The sequence below is a fragment of the Durio zibethinus genome, chromosome 9 (genome assembly GCF_047325235.1).
Source record: "Durio zibethinus cultivar Kanyao isolate XHJ-2024 chromosome 9, ASM4732523v1, whole genome shotgun sequence".
Classification (NCBI taxonomy): Eukaryota; Viridiplantae; Streptophyta; class Magnoliopsida; order Malvales; family Malvaceae; genus Durio; species Durio zibethinus.
The window spans coordinates 3,071,330-3,096,153 of NC_143170.1; the positions used below are offsets into that span (position 1 = coordinate 3,071,330).

A 24,824-nucleotide genomic window follows, 5' to 3' on the forward strand; every position below is an offset into this window, starting at 1 on the left:
AAAATTCTCAAAGTGACTGTAAATTTTGTTAGAGAAAGTGTATATATAGTTTAATATTAATAAATATTTGAAAAGTTATTTAAATTATATAAAAATTATCTTAATTATAAGAAAATTTATTAAATAATATTTTATGTCAGAAATTATCATAATTTACAAAATTTATATATATCACATATGTCAAAGGTTATTAAATAATTACAAAATTATCAAAAACACTATAAAAGTTACTTTGAAGGTTATAAAAAATGCTATAAAGGTGAGTAAAACTCTACAAAGATTATAAAAGAATACCAATCAACTTATTTTATAAATATAATATTTAAAATTAAAATAATAAATTTTTGGCACTTTAAGACCGGTCAAATAAAAGGGCCAAAAATATAGAATCATGAAGCATTTTCCTAAATGTAAACTTTGGATAACAAAAATCAATCAAAATGTCATGAAATAAAATGGAATGGCAATAATAAATATATTCAAAGAAAGTATGTATAATTAGTCAAAAATTATATACAAATTAATTTTAAACCTGTGTTACGCATAGATAAACAAACGATTGTAATATTCATTATATATAACATTATTAATTTTTAAAAAAATGTATGAGTAAAATATTGAAAGGTTTATATTTGTACAATAAATATATAATTATACTTAACAAATTCACTTTTTTTTTTTTTATAACGTTTGAAAGTCAAGTTTTGATTTCAATCAAATATTTAAAAACATTATGTAATTTCAAAATTTTAAGATCAAGAAAATTGTTATTGTTTTCAATTCAAAAATCAATTGTGAAATATTACTTATTTGAACAGTTAAAGTTTTATATTTATTTTATGCAACATAGAATAGTTAAATTCGATTTGTTTAATATTCTTTTTGAAAGAATATTTGTATTTATATTACTATTAAGAAATATTATCGTAAATCTATTAAAATTTTACTATTATTAGTTATTTAATGTAATAAGTAATAAAAGATATGAAATTAATGCAGTTTACTCTTCAAACTTACAAAATTTGAATTCTTGCCTAATTTATTATCTTTTTAAAAAAAAAAATAAAAAAATTCCTAATTTAATTATACCATTATTGTCTACTCATTAAATAGCTCATTTTTGTTTTCTTATTTACTACATTAAGTTTCATTTAATTTTTCACAAGTAATAAAAAAATATGAAAACATATTTATGAGTAATTAGCTTTTTATTTAGTTTTTTTTTATATGTTTATTATTGACCAAATTAATTGTAATTTATTCATATAAGGTAAAAATATTAGATATTTAAAATGTAATAAATGTAATAATTTAATCCAACTAATTATAATTTAAGTAATAAAAATGTTACTATAAAAATAATAAAAATGTTTTAAATAAATAAAATACATTTATTAGAGAATATATGATAATTTTTAAACCCATCCATATATTAAAAATATAAACTATTCACATTGGATTATTTTCCCCTTTTATCAAAGGCTTTAACTTCTATATATTTATACAAGATAAGATTAGATGAGAGCCGTTCTACATCGATAAAACGACTACTGCATGCGCTTGTCTGCATAGAAACAAAACTGAGATGAATTGACAAGGAGTGGACTTAAATTCGGGTAATTAGTACATATGATTTCCTCCTAAAACGTGCATTGCAAATTATTTTCAGTTATCAGTTCATAATTTATTTTAAAAATAAAAAATATATAAATAAAAGGATAGGTTGCTTCTTCAAAAATATCACGAATTCTTCTTCGATAAAAGGTAGCAACTGCTAACAAGTACAAACCCACTGGACCCACTGGACCCACTCTCCTCACTTCTGCCTCACCTCTGAAATCCAGACAGCCGAGCACTAGTTGCAAGCTGAGTTGCCCTGGTCCGTGTTCTACTGTCCATTTCTTAAAGCCCAAGAGCCCTTACACTCAGCCTCATTCACAAACAAGCCACAACCCACTTGCCCATCATCAGATCAGAGTCTTGACCTAGGTCATTGACTTCGGCCATAGCAATGCCACCCTGCTTTCTTCGATTGGTTTGCTTACAGAATCCATGATGGAGAAATTAAATTAGATGATGATAAGCTCAGGCAGCAAGTTCCCATATAAAAGCAACTTCGCTCTCCCATGAACAAAAGGTCCTATGTATGAAAACTAATACATCTAATCTAAATGTTAAAGCAACATCACTATAAATTAAAGGTTCTCGCCATCAAGACATCAGATGCAGCAGCAGGTTCTAATTTTACCAACCGCCTAACTGATGCTGCTTTAACAGTTTCACGAACTAGAGCGAACTTAGCCGGAAGACCACACAACTGAAGATATGAACCAGCTCCGTCACAGATTCTCATATGTGCTAACCCAGTTTCCTGCAACTCACAAGGAACAAGAACTATTGTGACAAAGACGATTTTGTGCTAAGATGAAATATATACAGTTCTAGCATAAGATAGTATGTAACTTCATGAACTCAAGTGTCAAGTAATCAGCAATATCATGATTTTTTATTATTCTGAAAAGTGTTGTGATTATATCAGTAGGAGAATAGCCCAAATCATAGAGTTGCTTCAGAGCCAAACAAGCATCATCAAATTTCCCTTCAATTACATTGTGGACCATGTTCTTTACATGCAATGGATGAGGCTGGTCACAAACCTAACAAGAAACCAACATATTATAGCATCCCCAAAGTTGTAGAACATGCCAAATTGGTGTAAGTCTTTTCTCTGTTGTAACCTTGAAAACATTTTCTTGGTTGACAAATCTGAATCCACCATATGTAGCCTGCAAGTTGTTCAATCCCTGCTTCATATCACCATCAGCAGTGAAGATGATGCCTTCAAGACCTTCTAGAACATACAGAACCTTCATTGATAGCAAAATGAGGTCAATTATGCATTTAAATCAACTTAAACAACAATCAATGATGATAAGATTTCCACTAGTTCAGAAGAATAAAGCGTTTTAAGGCAACAACCAGCAAATCTAAACAATTGTTCAGAGTAAGTAGATAGGATTCTCCCTCGCTTTCCTATGTTTTGGCTAACAAATGGAACCATCCATTACAATGTTTAGAGTAATAAAGTAAATAAACAAAGGACAGTTGCATCAACTTCACGAACAATCAATGATGATAAGATTTCCATTAGTTCAGTACAATAAACCTTTTAAGTGATTCACCAGCAAATTTAAACAATTATTCAGACCAAATAAATAGGATTCTCCCTTGCACTCCTATGTTTTGCTAACAAATAGAACCAAACATGACTATGTTTAGTGTAATAAAGAAAATAAGCAAAGGAAGCTCTCCCTTGAAAGCGAAAATAGTGAAATTGGCAATATGCAAAAGTGTTAGCATTTCATAGAGTCTCATCAATAACAATAATAAGAATGAGAAAGTATTAAAAAAATTACCCTAAACAGGAGTTCACACTTTCTACCAATATTTTCAGTATCACGGAGATCACAAAATGTATTGCAGGAAACTATTGTACCTTTTCTGTATCTACTACCAACATGAGATGACGTAGAATCTCTTGATCAGATAACCTTGAAAATCGGACGAGGGCACATCTCCTCTGAATAGGCTCAATGATTTTTTATGATGTATTGCAAGCAAGAGCAAAACGAGTATAGTTTGAATATATTTCCATTGTCCTCCTCAAGGCTTGTTGTGCACCAGATGTCATGCTAACCATTATAAAATATATATGCATCAGATACTCAATCCAAAACAAAAGCAAAAAAATAGTGCAATTGTGAGTTGAAACGGCACCTATAAACTAAAAACAGAAGATGCTCCCAGCATGAATTAGCCGAGCAAAAATACACAAGGTTGCATAATTATTCAAATTTTAGCAGATAAAACCAAAATATCAGAAGAACATGCCACATGATCAAACTAGAGATTCATGGAACACCATCACTAACATTTACCTGTCAGCTTCATCCTGGATAACTATCTTGTGCCGTCCAGGAGGTAAAGTCACTTTCTTTTGAGCAAACATCTTAATTTTGTTCCTCACAACATCTATACCCTTATACAAAAAAAAAAAAAAAAAAGAGTGATAATGGAGTTTGTCAACATGTAAATCAAAGGTTAAAGAAATTAAAATGCCATGAAACTCAAAAGTTCACCTACCTGTCGTCCGATGCATTTCATCGTGTGGAATTTGGATATTCAAGTCAATTCCACAAATAAACATTGAATTATTCGAATATTATTACGAATCAAAATGATTTCAGATAGTGTTTATTGAATATATAGTGAAGATTGGAGGCCAAATCTTGGCAATACATAGCTTTTTTTTTTTTCATAGATTTTTTTTTTTTAAGTCAGACAATACATAAGTTAATGCCAAATATTGATAATGAGGTAGTTCAATAATCTTTAACTCTCAAAAACTTTCACATTTATTTCTCGTGGCGGCATCTTCTTGGCGCACAGATACCCCATACGCTTTGCTGCCTTAGCTCAATTTCACATGAAATCACAATGCTTTTCTACTATTACTCAAACTTGATTTTTGCACGCAACCATGTCTCAATAACAATTTCATATACTCGAAGTTCGCATCTACCTTCGATCTCTATGCACTTCACTTTGGCTCGACTACGAACAAGGGCATTACATCCACTTCACTTACAAAAATTTTGTCTTACTCAATCTTAAGATTTACTAATTCATTCGATATTAAAAGTTCATTGATTTACTTAAATTTATGATCATTATTACTGAACAAATATTACTCAAAATTAAATTTATTTATTCGATCAATTTAATTAATTTTGAATTAAATTATTTAAAATTAAAATCAAAATTTAAATATCCTTACTCAAAATGACCCATATGTTATTCGTTCCGATAAATTCATCCCTTGCCTTGCCCAACTCTTTCAATCCGCTGACCATATCCAACTCGGAATATCAAGACTATTGATTTGATCAATTTAATCTAACTTTTGACCAACACAACTTATAGGACCATATTTCTTGAGCAACACAAACTTGGTGTCTACTAACCGGCGCAAATTCAGTTGGTCCATTGACCAGCACAAAAGTTAATGCCAAATATTGATAATGAGTTAGTTCAAGAATCTTAACTATTAAAGGCTTCCACATTTATAATTGAATTTAAATAGCGGACATTTTATTTAATTAGTGATTAGTCAATAGTACTCAATACTTTACTACCAAAATCGTAATCATAATAAATAAAAAATCCGTTACATCAATTACAGTTACTATTCACCATTATGGTAACTGTAATAACTGCACCAAACGCTAAATTATTTTAAAAATTATAATAATTTATACTTATAATAAAATTATTTTATTTGATTGTAATCATTAAATTAATAAAATCAATGTCTTCAGAGTGAACTGATTCTCACACTAAAAATAAAAAATTTCATTATAATAAAAATTTTTTAATATTATTTTTTAATAAATTTATCTTAACAGAAAAAAAGAATTAACATTATTTCAAAATGTTGGCTATAAAGAATTTTAAAAAATCATTTTTAAATTACTTATTATAAAAGAATTCTGTTATAATTAAATAAATGTCTATTAACTAAAAAACTAATAAATTTATTTAATAATTTAAAAGATGTTTTTATCAAAATTAATGAATACTTTAATAGTATTTTATAAAACAATATTTAATTATTTTATAAGAGGTTGATTTAACAAGTATAAAATTTTTTGTATTTTTTCAAAATTATTTTGAATATTTTGTGTTTTTTAATTTAATTTTTTGTATAATACTTGATACAATAATTTAAAATCACTAAATAATTTATAATATTGTATAAAATATAATAAATTAATATCACTCATCATGAAATTATCTTAATAATTTAATCACTATACAAATTAAATTAGTAAAAAAGCTAGAAAATAATATCAATAACAACCAAACAGAAAAAAAAAAAAAAAGGGGGACAAAGCTTCCATCAGTGACGTTTCATCAGCACCATCAATTCATCATCTTCATCTATCCATCCATCCAACGACCAGCATTCCACAGAACCCTATCTATCCAAAATCCAAAAAGGAAAGAATTAAATCCTTTTTTCCATGGCATAAAAAAAATTACAGGGCCCTTTGAAATCCAATTGTTTTATTTATAACAAAAACATTCTAGGATTTTTTTATTTTTGGAGAATTCTAGAAGATGGCTTCGACGACTCCAACGAACCGATCCTCCTCCGGTGACATCATCGACACGACGCCGTTTCTGTCATCAACAAGCAGCGTGTCACGGGACGAGTCTACCACGCGTCGATCTGTACGTCACCAGAGCCTTAGTGAAGCGGCTCGGTTCCTGCGCCGAGCCAGCAACCGAAGAATAATGCGTGAGCCGTCCATTCTGGTTCGAGAAACTGCCGCCGAGCAGCTCGAGGAGCGCCAGAGCGATTGGGCATATTCGAAGCCCGTTGTCATCCTCGATATTATCTGGAATTTCGCGTTCGTGGCTGTGGCAGTTGGGGTTTTGGTTTTGAGCAGGGACGAGATGCCCAATATGCCGTTGAGGCTGTGGATAATTGGATACGCTTTGCAATGTTTGTTGCATATGGTTTGCGTTTGTGTGGAGTATAGGCGGCGGAGGAGGCGGCAGAGCATGGCGTACAGACCATTTAGTGAAAGGGAGGATGGGGTTTTAAGCCCGGGATCAAGGGTGGATTCAGAGCAGTACGTGACATTGGCCCAGTTGGAAGAGGATGGTGGAAGGTATACATTAATGTTGATTAAGATTTATCTCTCTATTTGATGGTTTTGAAAAGTTAATGATAGTTTTGGATTACTCTTGAGATGTTACTTCTTATTTGTCAATTAGGGGTTTGGATTGAAGATATTACTTCTGTAGTGATAAGTGTCGATATTTACTAGTTCAGTGTTACTTGGTTAAGTTGTACAAATGCATTATCTACATATAAGTTGTAATTTGTTATGAGAATCTGCTCTATGCATTTGAATTAGTTGGGTGACGTGTTCAAAAATTTTGTTATGATCTTTGGGCATATATGTATGTTTTATAGTGTATCTTGGATATATTTAACCTCACCCATTATTGTTCAAGTTGTATATGTTACTGCAGACTCTCATTTAGGGGCTAATCATTAGAAATTGATGTTTTCAGCAGTGTTACCAAGCATCTGGAATCTGCAAATACAATGTTTTCGTTCATCTGGTGGATCATTGGATTCTACTGGGTATCCGTTGGTGGCCAAGCATTGGCACGTGGCTCCCCTCAACTTTATTGGTTAGTTCTTGTGTTGTTTTTCCAGTTAACTTTTTCAGTGTTTGAAGGTTTTTCCCTGTAATTGGATGCTAACACTTTTAATGCAATTTTTTCTGCAGGCTTTGTATAATTTTTCTTGGTTTTGATGTGTTCTTTGTTGTTTTCTGTGTTGCACTGGCATGCATCATTGGCATTGCTGTTTGCTGCTGTCTTCCATGTATTATTGCAATCCTATATGCTGTGGCAGATCAGGTAACTTTCACATCCCCCTGCTTGTAAGATTAATAGATTATCATGATTATTTGTGTGCATTTGATGCTTGATTTTTGTGCATGAATATCTAATTTTGTAATGAGATCGTTAATGGAGGTAAATATGCTCGGTAAATTTTGAAGTTGACTTAGAATCACCTGGAAGGCCTACTTATGTTCTTGCATGAATTTTGAGCTTTTTCTACATGAAACTAATTGAACTTAGATAGTTATCTTATCATAGTGGAGTAAAGGGAAGTTTGATAGAGGTTTGCTTCAGAAAGTCAATACGACATAGTATTAGACTTTTGCATGATACACGTTATGATGTTAAATTTTTCCTGATGGCCATGCTTTAAGCACTTTTAAAGAAATGACCCTGCTTTCTGCATTTGACTGGAAAGATTGAAACAACTTTTAAGCAAGAAAATTTGTAATTTGTGCAGTTGTAAGAAAATTTATAATTTGTGCAGTTGTATGGCTCTTAGAAATTAAGATATATTTACTTGGCATTTTTTTTTTTTTCATTTTTAACTTTTTCTCTCTTGATATACTTTTCTTTTTACTTGCTTCATATGACCTGTTGAATCAGGAAGGAGCTTCCAAGGAAGACATTGATCAGTTGTCAAAATTCAAATTTCAAAAAATTGGCGATGGTGAGAAATCTGCGGCTGATGTCCAAGGACATGTTGGGGGAATAATGACTGAATGTGGTACCGATTCCCCCATGGAGCATGTGCTTTCCCAGGATGATGCAGTAAGTTGATCTCTTTGTTTTTTATTTTTTTGCATTTTATTTCCTTTCTCCTATGATTTGCCTCTCTGGGAATGATATGATGTGAAGCCAGGCTTGTTTCTTTTCTTTTGTGATAATTCCTTTTGTCATGCTGTGAGTTAAAGGAGATCTTAAGTCAAGACCCAACTGATATTTGATTCTTGGGTTAATTTGCAGGAATGTTGCATTTGCCTTTCTGCTTATGATGATGGAGTTGAGCTAAGAGAACTTCCTTGTGGTCACCATTTTCACTGTGCCTGTGTAGATAAGTGGCTGTACATCAATGCTACCTGTCCTCTCTGCAAGTATAACATTCTAAAGAGTAGCAGCCATGAGGAGGTGTAGAAGAATGGAAAATAATTATTCATGGTCACATCTGGCATAAGATTTCAGCTCGAGAGCATTTTAATGCACAGCGTAGGCTACTCTGTTGTTGTTCTAGTGATGATAGATTTAGACGTTGTCTTCATGGTACTGGTGACTGTCATGATGTGCTTGTTTTAGCACTGGCCTTTGAGGAATTGTGTATATCTTTAATGTTTCCCGGGGCATTTAAGGATTTTAAAAAAATGAGTATTAAAAGTACTAAATTTACCTCAACAAGATTTTGAAGGTATTAACTACTGAATTAATGGTGATTAATACTTGTCTTAACCTTCAACAAAACATCACTAAAACAGTTAAACTATGTATTGAATGTTAAATTAAATTATAGAACCAGTTTTTGTACTCCGATGAAATATAATGATTTGAATAAATTTATTTTTTTTTATACTTTTTGAGATGTAAAATGTCCCAAAATATAATGAAGTTATAAAACTATTAACTATTGATATATCATTTTGATGCCTTGTAAGTATGAACCAGCGTATTTTCCTTCTGTCCGTGTTGATGGGATTTCCTTCATAGCCCTTTACCTAATAATATTGATTGCTACCGAACCTATCAAATCAATCAAGCATCACCGTTTAGCACCGCAAGCAATCATTACTAAATGTCATGTATTAGCCATTAATGAGTGAGCAAAGTCGCCATTTCAAGTGTAGAAAGGCAAAACACCTTCCCACTGATTGAGGGAGGAGGCGGGTGATGATGATGATTCATATTTCACATTGCCTTTGCTTGTGACTACTTTCTTTTCACTATCTTTATATATATAAAAAAAAAAAAACATTTCAAAGATTTTATAGGAAAATTAGCTCAAGCTCCTTCCTTTATCAGAGAATTGCAACTCAAATCTAAAATTTTTTTATTATCTAATTAAATACGGGCCAATCACTTGAATCAAATCCAAGTGATTATAACAGTTATTTTTATAATTTCATGAAAATAAAAATATATTGCCCATTCCTTCATATACAACAAGCCAAAGCTCTCTTCATGCTTCTTTCCAATTTAACTTTACTGGTTCTTGTTTATAAATATTAAAGAGAAAATAGGGAGAAAAACTTGTATATTTTTTGATGTAAGAGAGTATAAACTTTTGGAAACCCAAACCCTAGCCTCAATCAAGTCAACCTTTCCCTTGTGATTGCACATTTTGTTTTCATCATTCCAGAAACAATTACTAGTGAATTGAAATTCTTCTATCCACAATCATAATACAACTTTCAAAGTCCATACATTACACTACACTCGTTCTCATTGTAGTCCGGCTATAACCCTGTTCCTCCACACCATTCGTTTGGCTCTTTCACCTCGGGCCCCACAACTTTCCCACTTGTCACATTCTCTAGCCCCTTACAACTAGGGCCTATCTCACTGACATGTGGCATAATCCTTACCGGTATACCTATCACAGTTTGACACGTGTTATTTGCTAGTTGAGGAACTTCCAACTTCACTGCCACATTGACAATCCCCCTAGTCCTTGTACCGTCTCCAGCTCGTAACCGGTAGCTTAGTTGCCTGACCGAGCCCACCGGCGGGAGCCCTATGTCGGCAGCGGGAATCTGGCACCAACCCAGTTGAGCCTGGCCAGCAATGAGTCGTTTAGTGAATAATTGGAGATATATACAAGAATATCGATTGGCAAAGAAGATGTTATCTATCGGAACATGAAACTTGTCACCCCAAGTAGGGTTGATACCACCTTGATCATCAACCCTCGTTTGGAACATGTGGCGGGGCCTCTTATGATCAGTAGCGTCGCATGGGTGGTGTGGCGGGAAGGTGGTGATGGTGACGAAGGGCCTGAGACGGTGGGAGAATAGAGAAGAGGTGTTCTTCAGCCCTTGTGCTGACACCACTGTCATCTCCAAAGTGAACTTCTGTTGACTGCAATCCAACATAATGGATTTTTTTTTTTTGTGTGTTTCAATGGGAAAAAGAGAGGAAACCAAAGGAAATGAGATAGAAGAACTTGTTTGGGGTTTGAATTTATAGTATCAAAATGAAGGATATTTCTAATGAAGCCGCATGCAGGAAATTGAGAGGAGAGACTGAGAGTGTAGCTTCGTGGTAGAATAAATGAGAGTGAGATTTAAAAAGAGGGTACCGAGAAATTTAAACGCTGAATGTTTCTTTGATGTTGTGGCTTAGATTTATCATCTAAGTCAACCAAAAGTCCCCACTCCAACTCAATGCCTTTTCTGGTGAAGAGGCACGAACGAGTAGGATAGAGAAAAAAAATCGAAAAATTAAAAATTAATTTGAAATTATAATATTTAATTTGATTTAAATTTAATTTTTTTATTTAATTTTAAATATTAAATATATATTAAATTTAAATACAATTTTAAATCAAGATAAATCAAATCGATTAAAAAAATAATTTTTTCTTGAATTAAAATTTAAAAATTTACAATATTATTTATATTATCCATAAATATTTATATTAAATCGATCCAATCTCAAACTAATATTATCTCTTTAAAAAAACTAAAAAAATAAATTATTCAATTTTTTAAATTAAAATAAAATATATAATATCTAATAATTTAAAATAAATAATTATAAATTATTAATTTAAAATAATCCCAATAATCACTCATAACGCCACTATCCTACGAAAAATAATTTCTCTTTCTTTGCTGTTATATTCATGTGAGCTTCGGGAGTCGGTTCCACTGCCACATGACATGATAACAAGTAGCATAATATATACTTCGATAAGAGGATAACGATGAAGAGATAATTATGAAAGAAATGTTATTCTTTTCTCATTTTTTTTCTTTTGGCATTCTAGTTTTCTTTCACAGCATTTCGATTCATTTTATTAAATAAATAAACCCAATAACGTTTCCAAGGTCTTATTCATTAATCCTGCAGATAAGAATGCGTGGGTTTTTCGTCTGACAACGATGGTGTGAACGTGGCAGATAAACTTTTGTTTTCTGGCCATGCCGACGCATGAAACTTTTAAGTTTCCAGGATTTTCCATCACAAAGACAAAGGCAATCAATTTATGGCGAAGTTTTCAAGTCATCTTTCCCTCCTGTACGTCTGTCAGGTGTCTAGTTTCCGACATTTTCTGTTAAATTTCCAAATTAATAACTACATCATCAAGAACTTTCTCTTCAATTTTATTCATTTAGATGTTGGATTAATTAAATATATTATCGGCTTGCTGATGTTCATATATAAACTTTTACAGGTCGCCGCTAAAGTATTTGAAGGGATACAGGAAATGAACAAAGTAATATCCCCTACTTTACTAAGTCAAAACAGACAAAGAAGGAGAAGGAGAGGAGGTTCTGCTCATTTTCCCATCACATTCGCAAAAGGATCAGTCAATTGCATGTGTTTTTCACACTTTTCCTGCAAGTAGTCTTCCTCCTTTCTTTATAATATGAATTGACAGCAATTATAATTAAGATTAAATTAAAATATACATATCTAGATAATGGAATCCAATGTCTAAAATATTATTAATTCATATAATCATATCATAATATTAAATAAATTTTAACGTATTAATAATTTTTTATCTCTAAAATACGATTTTTTTTTTTTACAAAAAATTAGGAATTAAGAGGCAATTAAATAAATAAAGACTAAAGCAAAAGAAAATAGAAGAATATGCTTCTTTTCCTTGTATTTTCTCCTTCATTTAACCTTTTAAAAGCAGTTTATATGGAAAAATTTTTTTAATGAGAGTTTTATTTAGACGTCACAACTGTAACATGCATGGAACTTTACATTTGGATGCATTGAATGTAAATAAATCAAACAGGAAAAGGAAAAAAAAATCAGATAAAAAAAAGACAAAAAATTAAGAAACAAATGCTTGTGCAATAATTTGATGTTGTTGTTTTTCAATTTTCACAGCTAATAATGTTAATTTGGAACAGAACATAAAAGGCCAAAAAAAAAAAAAGTTAAACCAATTACCATCAAATGATTAACTTATAACACTATAAAAGAAAAGGAAAATTAAAGATGATACGTATAGTTTCGTCATCCAATCACTCGAACAACATGTAATTTTATATAGAATTAAGAAATCACACTATCAATGTATAAAAATGAATTTATAAATGAATTCATGAATTAAACTTTAAAAAAAAAAAAGTTTTCTTTCTTTTCCACCAAATAATAGTTAATTTTGGAATATGATAAGATTGATCTGGATAGAAATACAATGGATATTGTTGACATGACATATAAATTATGTGCTTAGACTTGGGACAACCTTTAGGGGACCGCAAGTAAATGTCATGAACACTAACATTGGTTTTCACTGTGAAATTATTTGGTGGAGAGAAATTTTCAACACCAAATTGATCTTCATAGAAATACAATCGATATTGTTGGCAGGCACTTTCTATACGCAATTGTATTTTATTCATGGACCATGCCAACCCTTAATATCCTATAAAAAAACTTTTTTTTTTCTTTTCAAGATAAAATGATTGTAGTAAAAAAGAAATCTAAACCTGAAAATCTCTTTCTAGAAGCATGGGTTTGTCAATTTCATAATTTAAAGATGAATAGAGTTATACTGTTTAAATTTAAAGTTGCAATATGTTTGAAAATATTTCAAAGAGATGATAACTAGATATGATAATTTATATCAAAATTTTAAATCATATTATTTTATATATTTTATATTTAAAATTATTAGATCTAATAATTAAGTGACCAATTCAAATAATGCACCCAAAACAACAACGTTACCAATTTTGAAATAGAAAAAAGTTGTACAATTAAAGAAATTTTGCTTAAGACTATAATGACTTAAAGCCATTTGTCATTGTTAATGACAACACATTGTTGGCAGCCATGACTAACTTTAATGAAACTGTTTTATACTCCAACTCAAAAAGTCAAGAACAACGCTTAAATTTAATGCACAGATTGTCACGGATTACTGTCAGATACCAGAAGAAACCAGAATTTCATGGAAACTTTTTAAAGTGCTGTTTTTAGTCAAGAAAGTCGGCTGAAAATTATGTATCTTATCGATGCAGCAGGGACCAAACTAAAAAATAAATAAATTCCAGACGTCAGATGCAGTGGGGGTTCTAGCTAGGCAGCTAGTTGACAGTTTAAATTTTCCACAAACGAGATTCACATTGCATAGAAGCCTAAATGGTTGAATTTTAACTTTACTTCTCATAGAACATGATGATTTGGGAAAGCTGCAGGAAAGGGCAGCCACAAATTTTCAAGGCTTTTATTGTCTTAGGCCACTAGTATTTCATCAGACCTCATCTTTCCGTTTCTCCTTACGTAGGTATGAAGGCATGGGTTCCTTCCAAATTCAGGTCCTCTCGTTTCTGACAATTCCCATTTTCATTGAGATAATAATGAACCGAGACCGTAATGCCACGTGGGGAGTTTGTTTCTTTTTTTTTTTTTGGGATCAATATTAATGAATTCACTTCAATGATTTTCTACCTCAACTGGCTCTTTTAAATTCCGTTTTTGTGAAAATTAATTTTTTGCAAAATATTTATATTTTTGAAAAACTAAAGATCTTTTTATTATTTAAATGAGTCAATAAAAAATTTTTTAATTGTTTCTCAGAAACTTTGTTTTTTAAATAATATTTACATAATTATTAAAATATTAAAAATTATTTATGATTGAAATATATTAAAATTATTAATATTCAAAAATTTATATTTTAATAATAATATTTAATATTAAAATATTATATTAATATATAAATGCTTAAAACAAAACTCCTTTAATATTTATATTAATATTTTAAAATATTCAAAACAGTATTGTTATACTTAAAATATTATTTTTATTAATATAATAATAAAATATTAAAATTTATTATTTAAATATTAAAAACATTTATATTATTAAAATAATTATGTTTTATAATTAAAAATATCTATTATTAAATCATTACAAAATTATTTTTTATTTATATTTATTATTAAAATAATAATATAAATACATTAATAAATAAATATGCAAAGAATATTTTAAATTGAATAATAATAAATTATAAAATATTCATTTTAAGAAATAATAATATTATATTATTTAATATTAATTATTAAAATATAAAGTTATTATTTAATATATTATTTTTATTATTAAATTTAATAGTGTGTTACAATAATAAAATACGATTTCTCCAGAAATCCCGCACCAGATTCAAGTCCGCTCCCATCGGGCTCATTATTGTTAGCAGACTGGATCACTCGGCTTTTTCTAGGCCTAGACAATCTTATTCAAAAAAAACAAAAATGTACATAAACCTAATACTATAATATTTCACCACAAATCATCATTTTTGGAAGCATGTGAGTGACCGACAGCACCGGCTGGGGATTCGCAAGGTTAGTCGGCCCGCCATAAGGGCATGGGGTTCGGTCCTAGATCCTAACCCTACATAACAGGAATTCTGCACACAGAGAGAGAGAGAGATTCCTTTGGCGTGCACTTAGCTCTTTAACTGGTGATTACTAAAATTCCAATTAGATCAAATGAATAAAAAATTAGAAAAAAAAATCAGGACATAACATTGATCCGTTTGGTAGCCGAGAAAATGCGAGAAAAGAAAATAAATAAATCAAGAAAGAAATATCATCGATATTTCTTGCTGAAAATATCTAGTTTAGTCGACCAAATTCAACTAAAAAACGTATTTGTATAACCTATTTCAGATAGATAAAAACGTAAACACTTTCAATATAGTATTAACAGTTTCTTGCTATTGTGATCTTTTTGACCTAATCGATAAACAAACGTTGTAATATTAATTCGTTTCTTTCATCAATCATGGAGTAAACACTAAAAATCAAAATATTCAAATTTAATAGAGAGAATAAGAAGATATAAGAGTATAAAAATAAATATTCGTACCTGAAAGAAAGCGAGAATTTTCTCACCAACCAAACAAGTAGCAAGAAACCTGGCTCATGCGATCAGACACCGTTGAATCAAAGGCTTCAACACCGCAAACAGAGTGAAAGAAGGCACAGCGAGAGGGAGAGAGAGAGCGGGGATTAGGTTTTGTTACTTCTAGAAGGTTTTGGGTGGAGTAAATCGTAAGGGTAACAAAGAGAAATCGCAAGTTCGAGAAGGAAAGGGACATAAAAGATTAAATTAAAAAAAATGTAGAGAAAATGGCGAAGTACGTGGAATGCACGCGCACATACGGAAACAAAAGAAAATGATAAAATTCATAAAGGTATTTGCTTCTTCTTTTTCTTTTTTTTAATATAATACGTAAATTTATAAAATTTTAAAATATAATTTAAATTTGAATTGAATTTGTATATAATTCAATTAGATTTGAACTGTGTTTTATCGATTATCATTAATTTTTAAATATTATTTTAATATAATTTTTAATATATTAAATATATTTAAATATAAAATAATTATTTTTATTTTATAAAAATTAATAAAAATATATAATTTTATTCTATTTGATTTTTTATTTTTTTTATTTTTAAATCTAATATTTAATCTAATATAATATATATATATATATTTAATATTCAAACTTAATTAGAATTAAATTATATTTCATATGAATTTGATCTAATTATATATTTAATGTTAAAAGTTAGATGATAACTTAATTGAGCCTCTATTTTTGTCATATTCTTATGTAACACTAACGTGATTTAACCAATTTCATAAAATTCTTCACCTTCAGCTATACCATTCCACTCTAGGCATTCTTTTTTTTTTTAAGAAAGCGTTTAATTTTTTTTCATTGAAGCTGGGCGACGAGGTGTTGATGCTGAGACCAAATTTTGGTCCGACCCAAAAGCTTATGGCTTTGCCTAAAGCTTTAAGCTCGGGTTGAAATTGGATGGGCCATGGGTAAAATCCTAAACTTTTAAGTTTATCCCTAAAGCCGAGGACCCAATCCGACACATGGCGTTTGAACTCCGAGTTTACTCTCACGCAGGGAGTCACAGAGGCCGGGAGCAATTTCAGCTTTAAGGTAACTCAAGCTTTTGGTTTGGGCCAATTTCTCTCGAAAAAGAAAATTCTGTATAGTCGATTTTCCACACATTTTCTCGGTACACAAACACTCAAAACGGTTGTTTCTTGTTAGCATGGCTCTACTTTAAACATTTCTGTTGAATTCCGATTGCAGGTGCTGACATAGTTCTGATACCGTTTGATAAAATGCTTCAGTCAACAGTGAAATGACCTTCCATCCATTACACCTTATATTTATGATTTGAATTAAGTTTCATTCCATTACTTTTAAATCCATTTGAGAATACATGTTTTTGGTTGCATATTAAGTATTAAGAATAAGAGTTTAAGGTTTTTCCTACTTACTAGACATATAGCAAAGATTGATATTGTGGATTCAAGTGTTTGATGTTTGCTTTAGCATGTTAGAAGCTAGAATGTGCATGAAGTATTTATATTAATATTGCTCTGACCCTTTTATTGCCTTGCATTGAATCTGCAGCTTGACATTCTGTTTCTAAAAAGGTTTTTGGCAATCCTCGATCATCAAATGGTACAGGGTTGAGCTATTGTAAACGACGATTTTTTATTGGCTGGTCAATAACAATCTAGCAAAGATGCCCGCATTAGCCTCAACAAGGTTGCTTGTATATTTTGGAGAATCTTTAACTTTGCATAGGTTGCCTAATGTTTCTAGGAAAGTTTGGTGCCAGGCCTGCGTACGATTTGTGAGCCACGTTAATCATGATAATGGGCCTCTCACTCTTGCCAGCCTTGGTTTCAAGAGTGACTTCGGAAAAACGAACAAGAATAAAGAGAATAAAATCGAGCGGCTCAGTGTTTCTAATGAAGCACCCAAAAGTAAGGTGATGGTTGTTAGAAGCGACAGTATAAAAGCAGTTAAGGCAGTTGGGGTGAAAAAATCACTAGAAATAGAGTCAGCGCTATTTGCTGCAAAATCATTTTCTGAGCTTGGCCTCCCATCTTTGTTGCTGGGGAGGTTAGAGACTGCTGGCTTCACGGTTCCAACTGATGTTCAGTCTGCAGCAGTTCCAACAATTCTCAAGGGTCACGACGTTGTGATTCAGTCTTACACAGGCTCAGGAAAAACATTAGCATATGTCCTTCCCATACTGTCTGAAGTAGGCCAACTGAAAAAAAGCTCTCCAAATGGCGAGGGTGAATCTGTGAAGAAAAAAGAGATTGAAGCAGTTATTGTGGCTCCCTCTAGGGAACTGGGGATGCAAATTGTTAGGGAGTTTGAAAAGCTTCTAGGTCCTGCAGACAAGAAAGTTGTTCAGCAACTTGTAGGAGGTGCAAACCGATCAAGACAGGAAGAAGCTTTAAAGAAAAACAAGCCTGCAATTGTTGTTGGCACCCCTGGCCGAATTGCAGAGATCAGTGCAGCTGGGAAACTTCATACTCATGGCTGTCGCTTCTTGGTTTTAGATGAAGTTGATGAGCTCCTTTCATTTAACTTCCGAGAGGATATGCACCGGATTTTGGAACATGTGGGTAGGAGATCAGGTGCTGACCCCCGTGGCTCACGTGCTAAGTTGGCCGAGCGTCAGACCATTATGGTGTCTGCTACGGTTCCATATTCAGTTATAAGGGCAGCTAGGAGCTGGGGGTCTGACCCACTTCTTGTTCAAGCGAAAAAGGTCATGTCACTTGAATCTGTTTCTCCCTCTGGACCTGTTAATCTCTTAGGGCCTACATCCAGTTCAGGCTCAAGTTCAAATATGCAGACTCAGGCTGCGTCACAAAGCCTACCACCTGCTTTGAAACATTACCATTGTGTCACAAAATTACAGCACAAGGTTGATACATTGAGAAGATGTGTCCACGCACTTGATGCCAAGTCAGTGATAGCCTTCATGAACCATACAAAGCAGCTAAAGGATGCTGTCTTCAAACTACAGGCTCGAGGGATGAAAGCTGCAGAGCTGCATGGTGACCTTGGCAAACTTGCGAGGTCAACAACTTTGAAAAAATTCAAGGATGGAGAATTGAGAGTTCTGGTGACTAATGAACTTTCAGCAAGGGGTTTGGATGTGGCAGAATGTGATCTTGTGGTTAATCTGGACTTACCCACTGACTCTATCCATTATGCACACCGAGCTGGTCGAACAGGTCGACTTGGCAGGAAAGGTACTGTGGTAACCATCTGTGAGGAGCCAGAAGTGTTTGTTGTGAAGAAACTACAGAAGCAGCTTGGGGTCCCCATTCCCGCTTGTGAGTTTACAGAAGGCAAACTTCATGTCATTGAAGAAGACAAAACTTTAGGGGGTGCAAGGTGATACATGCTCGATTTTCTTTTCCTATCATAGTTTGAAATTGACCCGGACCTTACCCCTGCTTCTGTTTGCCTCGCTTGTAAGTGCATCAGAGGATCGTTTTGTGGCCTAGTGAATATCTTTACAAATAGTGACTGTAACTTTATGCTTTTTCTTTAGTAACATTTGGGGGGGGGGGGGGGGGGGGAGCGGAAGCTAGGCATATATTACCTTTCTCATTTCATGATGAATTTGAAGTATATTTGAAATATGGAATCCTAGTTAATGCACATTAGATCCTTTATTTTTTCCTTTTGTGCATGAGAAAATCGTTAGTTTGTCTACTTGTAGAACCTCTAATCTTGAACATAGAATCGAGATTTCAACAAGCTAATGAGTAACATCTGGACGGAACTCCATGTGTCTAGTTCAATTGTTAGCCTGCTATTTCGACTACTTCTGTACGGAGTAACAGCAAGAAACAGGATATGTTTACCAGAAATAGGTGAATTAGATCCCTTTTAGAGTGGCAAAGAGTCTAGCTTGTTTGTCATGTTATACTTTGTTTTGGTACATAGAGTAAACTTTCAAGTTAGAGAGATTGAAGATCTAAAATAATTGGGAAAACAATGGCCAACATTCAGTCATATAACAAGTTCTGGGATTTTTTGTCAAACTGGATGTCTGAAGGATAATGTACATACGAAGTATGCTGTTTTAATTTATTAATACTAGAACAGTTGTTTACGGAATGAAGCACGAATACACTATTTTACACCAGCCAGGCAAGCAACATCACCAGACGATTCTCTTGCAAAGCCTGTAACCAGATATGAGAGCACAAACTGCTACAGCTAGAAAAGTTGCAAAGGACATGCTAGTTGATACGATGGTTCCCTTCCAAAGGGGTGTGCTTTTCTCGAAGTGTCGAATGATTGGTATTGCTACTGAAGAAGATGAGACGAGAAGGTAATCCACCAACTGTTACAGGGCTACCCATGAATTAGCTATCAAAAATTAACAACTAGTACTTCAAAAAACATAGAGTATGTGTGTTGTTATAGGGAAATGCACTTGCCTGGTCGAGGACAAAGCTTAAGCAGTCTGAGGTCATATCTGAGATTAGAATGCCTCTGTGTGCAATGTCACAAATACCTTTAACAGTTGGAAGGCTACGTAAAGGAAAGCTCAAATTGCTACAATGAAGCAGTATCTACACGAAAACAATAACAATCCTTGTTTAATATAGAGTTCAATCTGATGATTATGTGAAAAAATACTTATTTACAGCTGGTTGTAATCTTGTAATCTGTATATTTATATTTGTATCTTTAAAATTAAGTACTTGTATCCCTAGAATTAAAGACAAAAAATTAGGATAGACAATCCCTCAATTATAGGATTAGTTTTTTAGGAAGATTTAGTTTCCTAGTTTAACCCCTAGTTAGTTGTATATAAATCTAAGGTTCTTGTATAATTTTTAAAGAGCAGTTTTTCAATATACATTCAGTTTTCACACTGATTTATTTTTTAGTTTTTCCACATGGTATGAGAGCTTTAGGCTCTTTTTGGGAAGCAAAATTTTTTAGTCTTCATTGCTGACTTCTATTTTAGGTCTTCATTGTCGAATCCTGTTTAGGCCTTTATTGCCAAACCCTTTTAAAGAAAGATATCACTACCACCCAATTTAAGAAAATGTCAACTGAAAAAATCAATGGAGTACCACATATGTCTTAGAAACAAGGAGAGTTCGACAGAGAAGAGATTGAAAAGCTGAGAAACTTATTGAAAATCCTTGAAAAGCCTACTGTGGTATGTTCTTTGGGTAAGGTCTCTAGTTCAAGTAAAGTTTCTGGTTCTCATGGATTAAATGTCTCGGTTAAGCCTATTACGAGTTCTTAGGTCATTGACTCAGGAGCCCCAGATCATATGACACATTCCTCACAGAAGTTTAGGATATATACCCTATGTCTTAGTAATAAGAAAATTGTTGTTGCAGATGGTTCACTTACTACAGTAATAGGATTAGGAGATGTTCAAGTTAATCCCTCGTTTATTCTAAAAAATGTTCTTTATGTTCCTAGATTGTCTACTAATCTGATATCTATACAAAAATTTACCAAAGATATGAATTGCAAAGTGACTTTTTATCCCTCTTATTGTGAATTTCAAGACCAGAGTTCGGGAAAGATGATTGGACTTGTTAAAGAGAATGATGGACTATACTATATTGAGACATCAAATAAAGAATAGTTTATCTTTGTCATTTCTTTCTGAAAAATCTTTCAATAAAGACGAAATCTAGCTTTATCATTTTTGTCTTGGACATCCTTCTTTTGAAACTTTGAGAAACATGTTTCCTTCTTTGTTCAAAGGACTAAATGTCAAAGATTTTCATTGTGATGTTTGCGAACTTGCAAAGTATAGACGTGTGTCTTTTCCAATTAGTAACAAAAGAAGTTCTACTCCCTTTTACTTGATTCATAGTGACATTTGGGGTTCCTCTACAATTTTTAATATTTCTAGTGCAAGATGATTTGTTTCATTCATAGATGATTGTACCAGAATCTCTTGAGTTTTTTTACTTAAATCCAAATCAGATGTGAATAATGTATTTTTAAGCTTCCAAAACATGATCCAAAATCAATTTGGAGTGAGAATCAAGAGATTTAGGTCTAATAATGCAAGAGACTACTTCAACTAGAGTCTATCCACCTATTTCAAAAAGAGAAGATTATCCATAAGTCATCTTATGTTAATACTCCACAATAGAACGGAGTGGCAAAGAGAAAAAATAGTTATTTATTGGCCACAACCTGAGCTTTTTTTTTTCAAGCAAATGTACCTAAATCTTATTGAGGAGAAGCTGTTCTCACTGTCACACACATTATAAATAGGTTATCGTCAAGGGTTTTGAGATTTAAAACTCTTACGGAACTACTCTCATAATTTTATCCCAACCTCAATACCACAAACAATCTCATACCTAAGATATTTGGTTGTACATAATTTGTTCATATTCACAGTCATAACAAAAAAAAGTTGGATCCAAGAATGATTAAGTGTATTTTTGTGAGATATTTCTCAAATCAAAAAGGATATAAGTACTATCATTCTCATACTAAAAAATTTTATGTATCTGCAGATGTTACTTTTGAAGAAAGTAAATCATTTTTTGCTCAACTTTATCTTCAGGGGGAGACTTCATTTATAGAAGATAAGGATAAAGACTTCTTTTTGCTTGATTTGTCTCCTTCTTCAACATTTACATCCATTAATTCTTCTGAGTCGAAACTTATTTCTACTGAACCCAAGTCAAACACTGAATTTGAGTTTGAACCAATTTCAAATACAGAAGATGTGACAAAGGATAATATTATTCTTAATTCTATGAAGGAATTACAGGTGTACTTAAAAAGAAAAATTCCAGATCCCGAACCAGTGCTAGTCCAAGAACTTGACCCTAACTCTGAAAATGAGGTAACTACAGTTTTTGACTCTGTTTTTCAAAATGAGCATGAATTTCTTAAAATTATAACTAGTGATTATGATCTACCTATTGCCATTAAGAAAGGAATCGGAGAATGTACTAAGTATCCACTGTACATAATTTCTAATTTTATGTCATTTGAAAATTTTTCACCATCCCACAGAAATTGTTTTGTGAGCCTAAATATTATTTCTGTTTCAACTACATTATTCGAGACATTATCCAGTGAGAAATGAAGACAAGTCATGAAAATAGAAATAGAAGCCTTAGAAAAAAATTAGACATGAAAACTGGTAGAGTTGCCTAAAGGAAAAAATTCAAGAAGGTGTAAATGGATTTTCACTGTAAAATACAAGACATATGGTATAAAGTCAGGTTAGTGGCCAAGGGCTACATTCAAACCTATGGAGTGGATTATCAGGAAACTTTTGCTCCAATTGCCAAGATGAATATAGTTAGAATTTTGTTATCATTGGCTGCAAATTACAATTGACAGCTTCAACAATTTGATGTAAAGAATGTTTTTTTACATGGTGATTTGGAAGAAAAAATATATATGAAGGTTCTACTAAGATTTGGAGGTCATCTAGAAGCAAACAAAGTATGTAGGCTGAAAAAAGGCTTTATACGGTCTTAAATAGTCTCTTAGGGCTTGGTTCGAAAGATTTGCCAAAGTGATGCTTGCAATGAGATATAAACAGAGTCAAGGAGATCACACATTATTTATCAAGCACTCTGATTCAGGAAGAGTCACAATTCTATTAGTGTATGTTGATGATATAATTGTAACTTGAGATGATGAAAAAGAGAAAAAATCTCTAAAACAATGTTTGTCTAAAAAATTTAAGATAAAAGAGCTAGGGAGATTGAAGTATTTCTTAGGAATTGAAGTAGCTCACTCACAGTATGGTATCATTATCTCACAACAGAAATATGTGATGAATCTTCTGAAAAAAACTAGGAAGCCCACATGTAAACCTACAAATTCTCTTATAGATATAATCATAAAATTAAAGAAGCTAATAAAGATGTTACTGTAAATAGAGAGATGTACCAAAGATTAGTGGAAAGACTCATTTATCTTTCACATACTAGACCTGATATAGCATATGCTGTGAGTGTGGTAAGTCAATTTATACGTAGTCTTAAAGAAGTGCACTTTCACGCTGTTTACCGTATATTGTACTATTTGAAGGCTAATCCTGGGAGAGGTATCTTATTCGAAAGAAATTCAGAGCTAGTTCTAGAAGCATATACAAATGCTGATTATGTAGATTCAGTAACTGATAGAAGATCCACCTCAGGCTACTACACTTTCTTAGGCGGTAATCTTGTGACTTGGAGGAGTAAAAAACAGAATGTAGTGGCAAGATCAAGTGCTGAAACAGAGTTCAGAGCAATGGCTCAAAGAATTTGTGAACTATTATGGTTAAAGATTATTCTAGAAGACTTGAATATCAAGTGGGATGGACTAATGAGACTCTATTGTGATAACAAGTCTGCAATAAGCATTGCACACAATCCTGTGCAACATGACAGAACAAAACACATTGAAGTAGACCGACATTTCATAAAAAAAAACTAGACAGTGGGTTGATTTGTACACCTTATGTATCAATCAATGGTCAATTTGCAGATGTGTTGACTAAAAGTCTCAACAGTGCAACATTTTAAGAAATTATTTCCAAGTTGGGAATGGAAAACACTTATTCACCAGCTTGAAGGGGAGTGTGAGAAAACACTTATTTACAGTTGGTTGTAATCTTATAATCTGTATATTTATATTTGTATATCTAGAATTAAGTATTTGTATCCCTAGAATTAAGAATAAAAAATTAGGATAAACAATCCCTCAATTATAGGATTAGTTTTTTAGGAATATTTAGTTTCCTTGTTTAACCCCTAGTTAGTTGTATATAAACATAAAACTCTTGTATAATTTTTAATGAGTAATTTTTCAATATATATTCAGTTTTCACACTGATTTATTTCTTTTTTTTTTAATTTTTACTTTTAATATAAACTATATTTTTTAGATAAAAAATGTATTCATTTACTGATCAAACACAACTAAAACAAACACATGAATTTAAATTCACTCAAAATTTATTAGAAAAAGTGATTAAGCAAAGAATCATTTTTTCTTCAAAAATGTTAGATTTTATGAACTAAATGTTTTTCAAAGTAACTTTTAAGTTTTATCTAGATTAATTTATTTCAAATGATACATTCTTTCGTATTTTTTTTAGCCAAATACATTTTCTCGTATCAAAAACTATATTTTAGTATCTAATTATTTATAAAAATTATAATTAAACAAAAATACATAAAACAATTTTTATAATTTTTATATAATTTTATACGTAGGCATTTAAAATAATTTCTCCATGCTCATCACTAAGCTAAATATTGATAATTGCGCAAGAGCTCAAATGATT

The 24,824-nt window shown here is 31.9% G+C and overlaps 3 protein-coding genes and 1 pseudogene across 5 annotated transcripts; 2 read left to right on the forward strand and 2 right to left on the reverse strand.

Moving 5' to 3' along the window:
- Positions 1-1,727: 1,727 nt before the first annotated feature.
- Positions 1,728-4,458, reverse strand: LOC111302419 (replication factor C subunit 4-like; annotated as a pseudogene). The gene is made up of 6 exons (XR_016344869.1): positions 4,408-4,458; positions 3,939-4,126; positions 3,497-3,692; positions 2,739-2,867; positions 2,463-2,657; positions 1,728-2,371 (listed from the first exon to the last, which is right to left on the reverse strand). The product of XR_016344869.1 is annotated as a replication factor C subunit 4-like (transcript).
- Positions 4,459-5,926: 1,468 nt separating this feature from the next.
- Positions 5,927-8,877, forward strand: LOC111306160 (E3 ubiquitin-protein ligase At1g63170-like). Of its 2 annotated transcripts, none has more exons than XM_089765478.1 (5): positions 5,927-6,737; positions 7,150-7,269; positions 7,368-7,500; positions 8,092-8,256; positions 8,452-8,877. In XM_089765478.1, exons 1-5 carry the CDS (start codon positions 6,181-6,183, stop codon positions 8,617-8,619), a joined length of 1,143 nt encoding a protein of 380 aa, XP_089621604.1. In that variant the 5' UTR covers positions 5,927-6,180; the 3' UTR covers positions 8,620-8,877. The 2 variants fall into 2 exon arrangements, with proteins under 2 accessions (XP_089621604.1, XP_022759805.2); XM_022904070.2 differs by having other exon boundaries at positions 5,995-6,737; positions 7,147-7,269.
- Positions 8,878-9,625: 748 nt separating this feature from the next.
- On the reverse strand, positions 9,626-10,500 carry LOC149516710 (uncharacterized). The gene is made up of 2 exons (XM_089765482.1): positions 10,367-10,500; positions 9,626-10,247 (listed from the first exon to the last, which is right to left on the reverse strand). The coding sequence occupies exons 1-2, from the start codon at positions 10,373-10,375 to the stop codon at positions 9,930-9,932; spliced, it is 327 nt and encodes a 108-aa protein (XP_089621608.1). The 5' UTR covers positions 10,376-10,500; the 3' UTR covers positions 9,626-9,929.
- Positions 10,501-15,733: 5,233 nt separating this feature from the next.
- On the forward strand, positions 15,734-19,249 carry EMB1586 (P-loop containing nucleoside triphosphate hydrolases superfamily protein). Its single transcript, XM_089765477.1, has 3 exons — positions 15,734-15,871; positions 16,412-16,639; positions 17,123-19,249. Exon 3 carries the CDS (start codon positions 17,238-17,240, stop codon positions 18,918-18,920), a length of 1,683 nt encoding a protein of 560 aa, XP_089621603.1. The 5' UTR covers positions 15,734-15,871; positions 16,412-16,639; positions 17,123-17,237; the 3' UTR covers positions 18,921-19,249.
- The last annotated feature ends 5,575 nt before the right edge of the window (positions 19,250-24,824 follow it).

What these genes read in the sequence shown, in the direction of transcription:
- EMB1586 (XM_089765477.1), top strand. Translation starts at nt 17,238, where the DNA reads ATGCCCGCATTAGCCTCAACAAGGTTGCTTGTATATTTTGGAGAATCT.
- LOC111306160 (XM_022904070.2), top strand. Translation starts at nt 6,181, where the DNA reads ATGGCTTCGACGACTCCAACGAACCGATCCTCCTCCGGTGACATCATC. An exon ending in TTGGAAGAGGATGGTGGAAG is followed by an intron (nt 6,738 to 7,146) that starts GTATACATTAAT and finishes TGATGTTTTCAG; the next exon opens with CAGTGTTACCAAGCATCTGG. An exon ending in TATATGCTGTGGCAGATCAG is followed by an intron (nt 7,501 to 8,091) that starts GTAACTTTCACA and finishes CTGTTGAATCAG; the next exon opens with GAAGGAGCTTCCAAGGAAGA.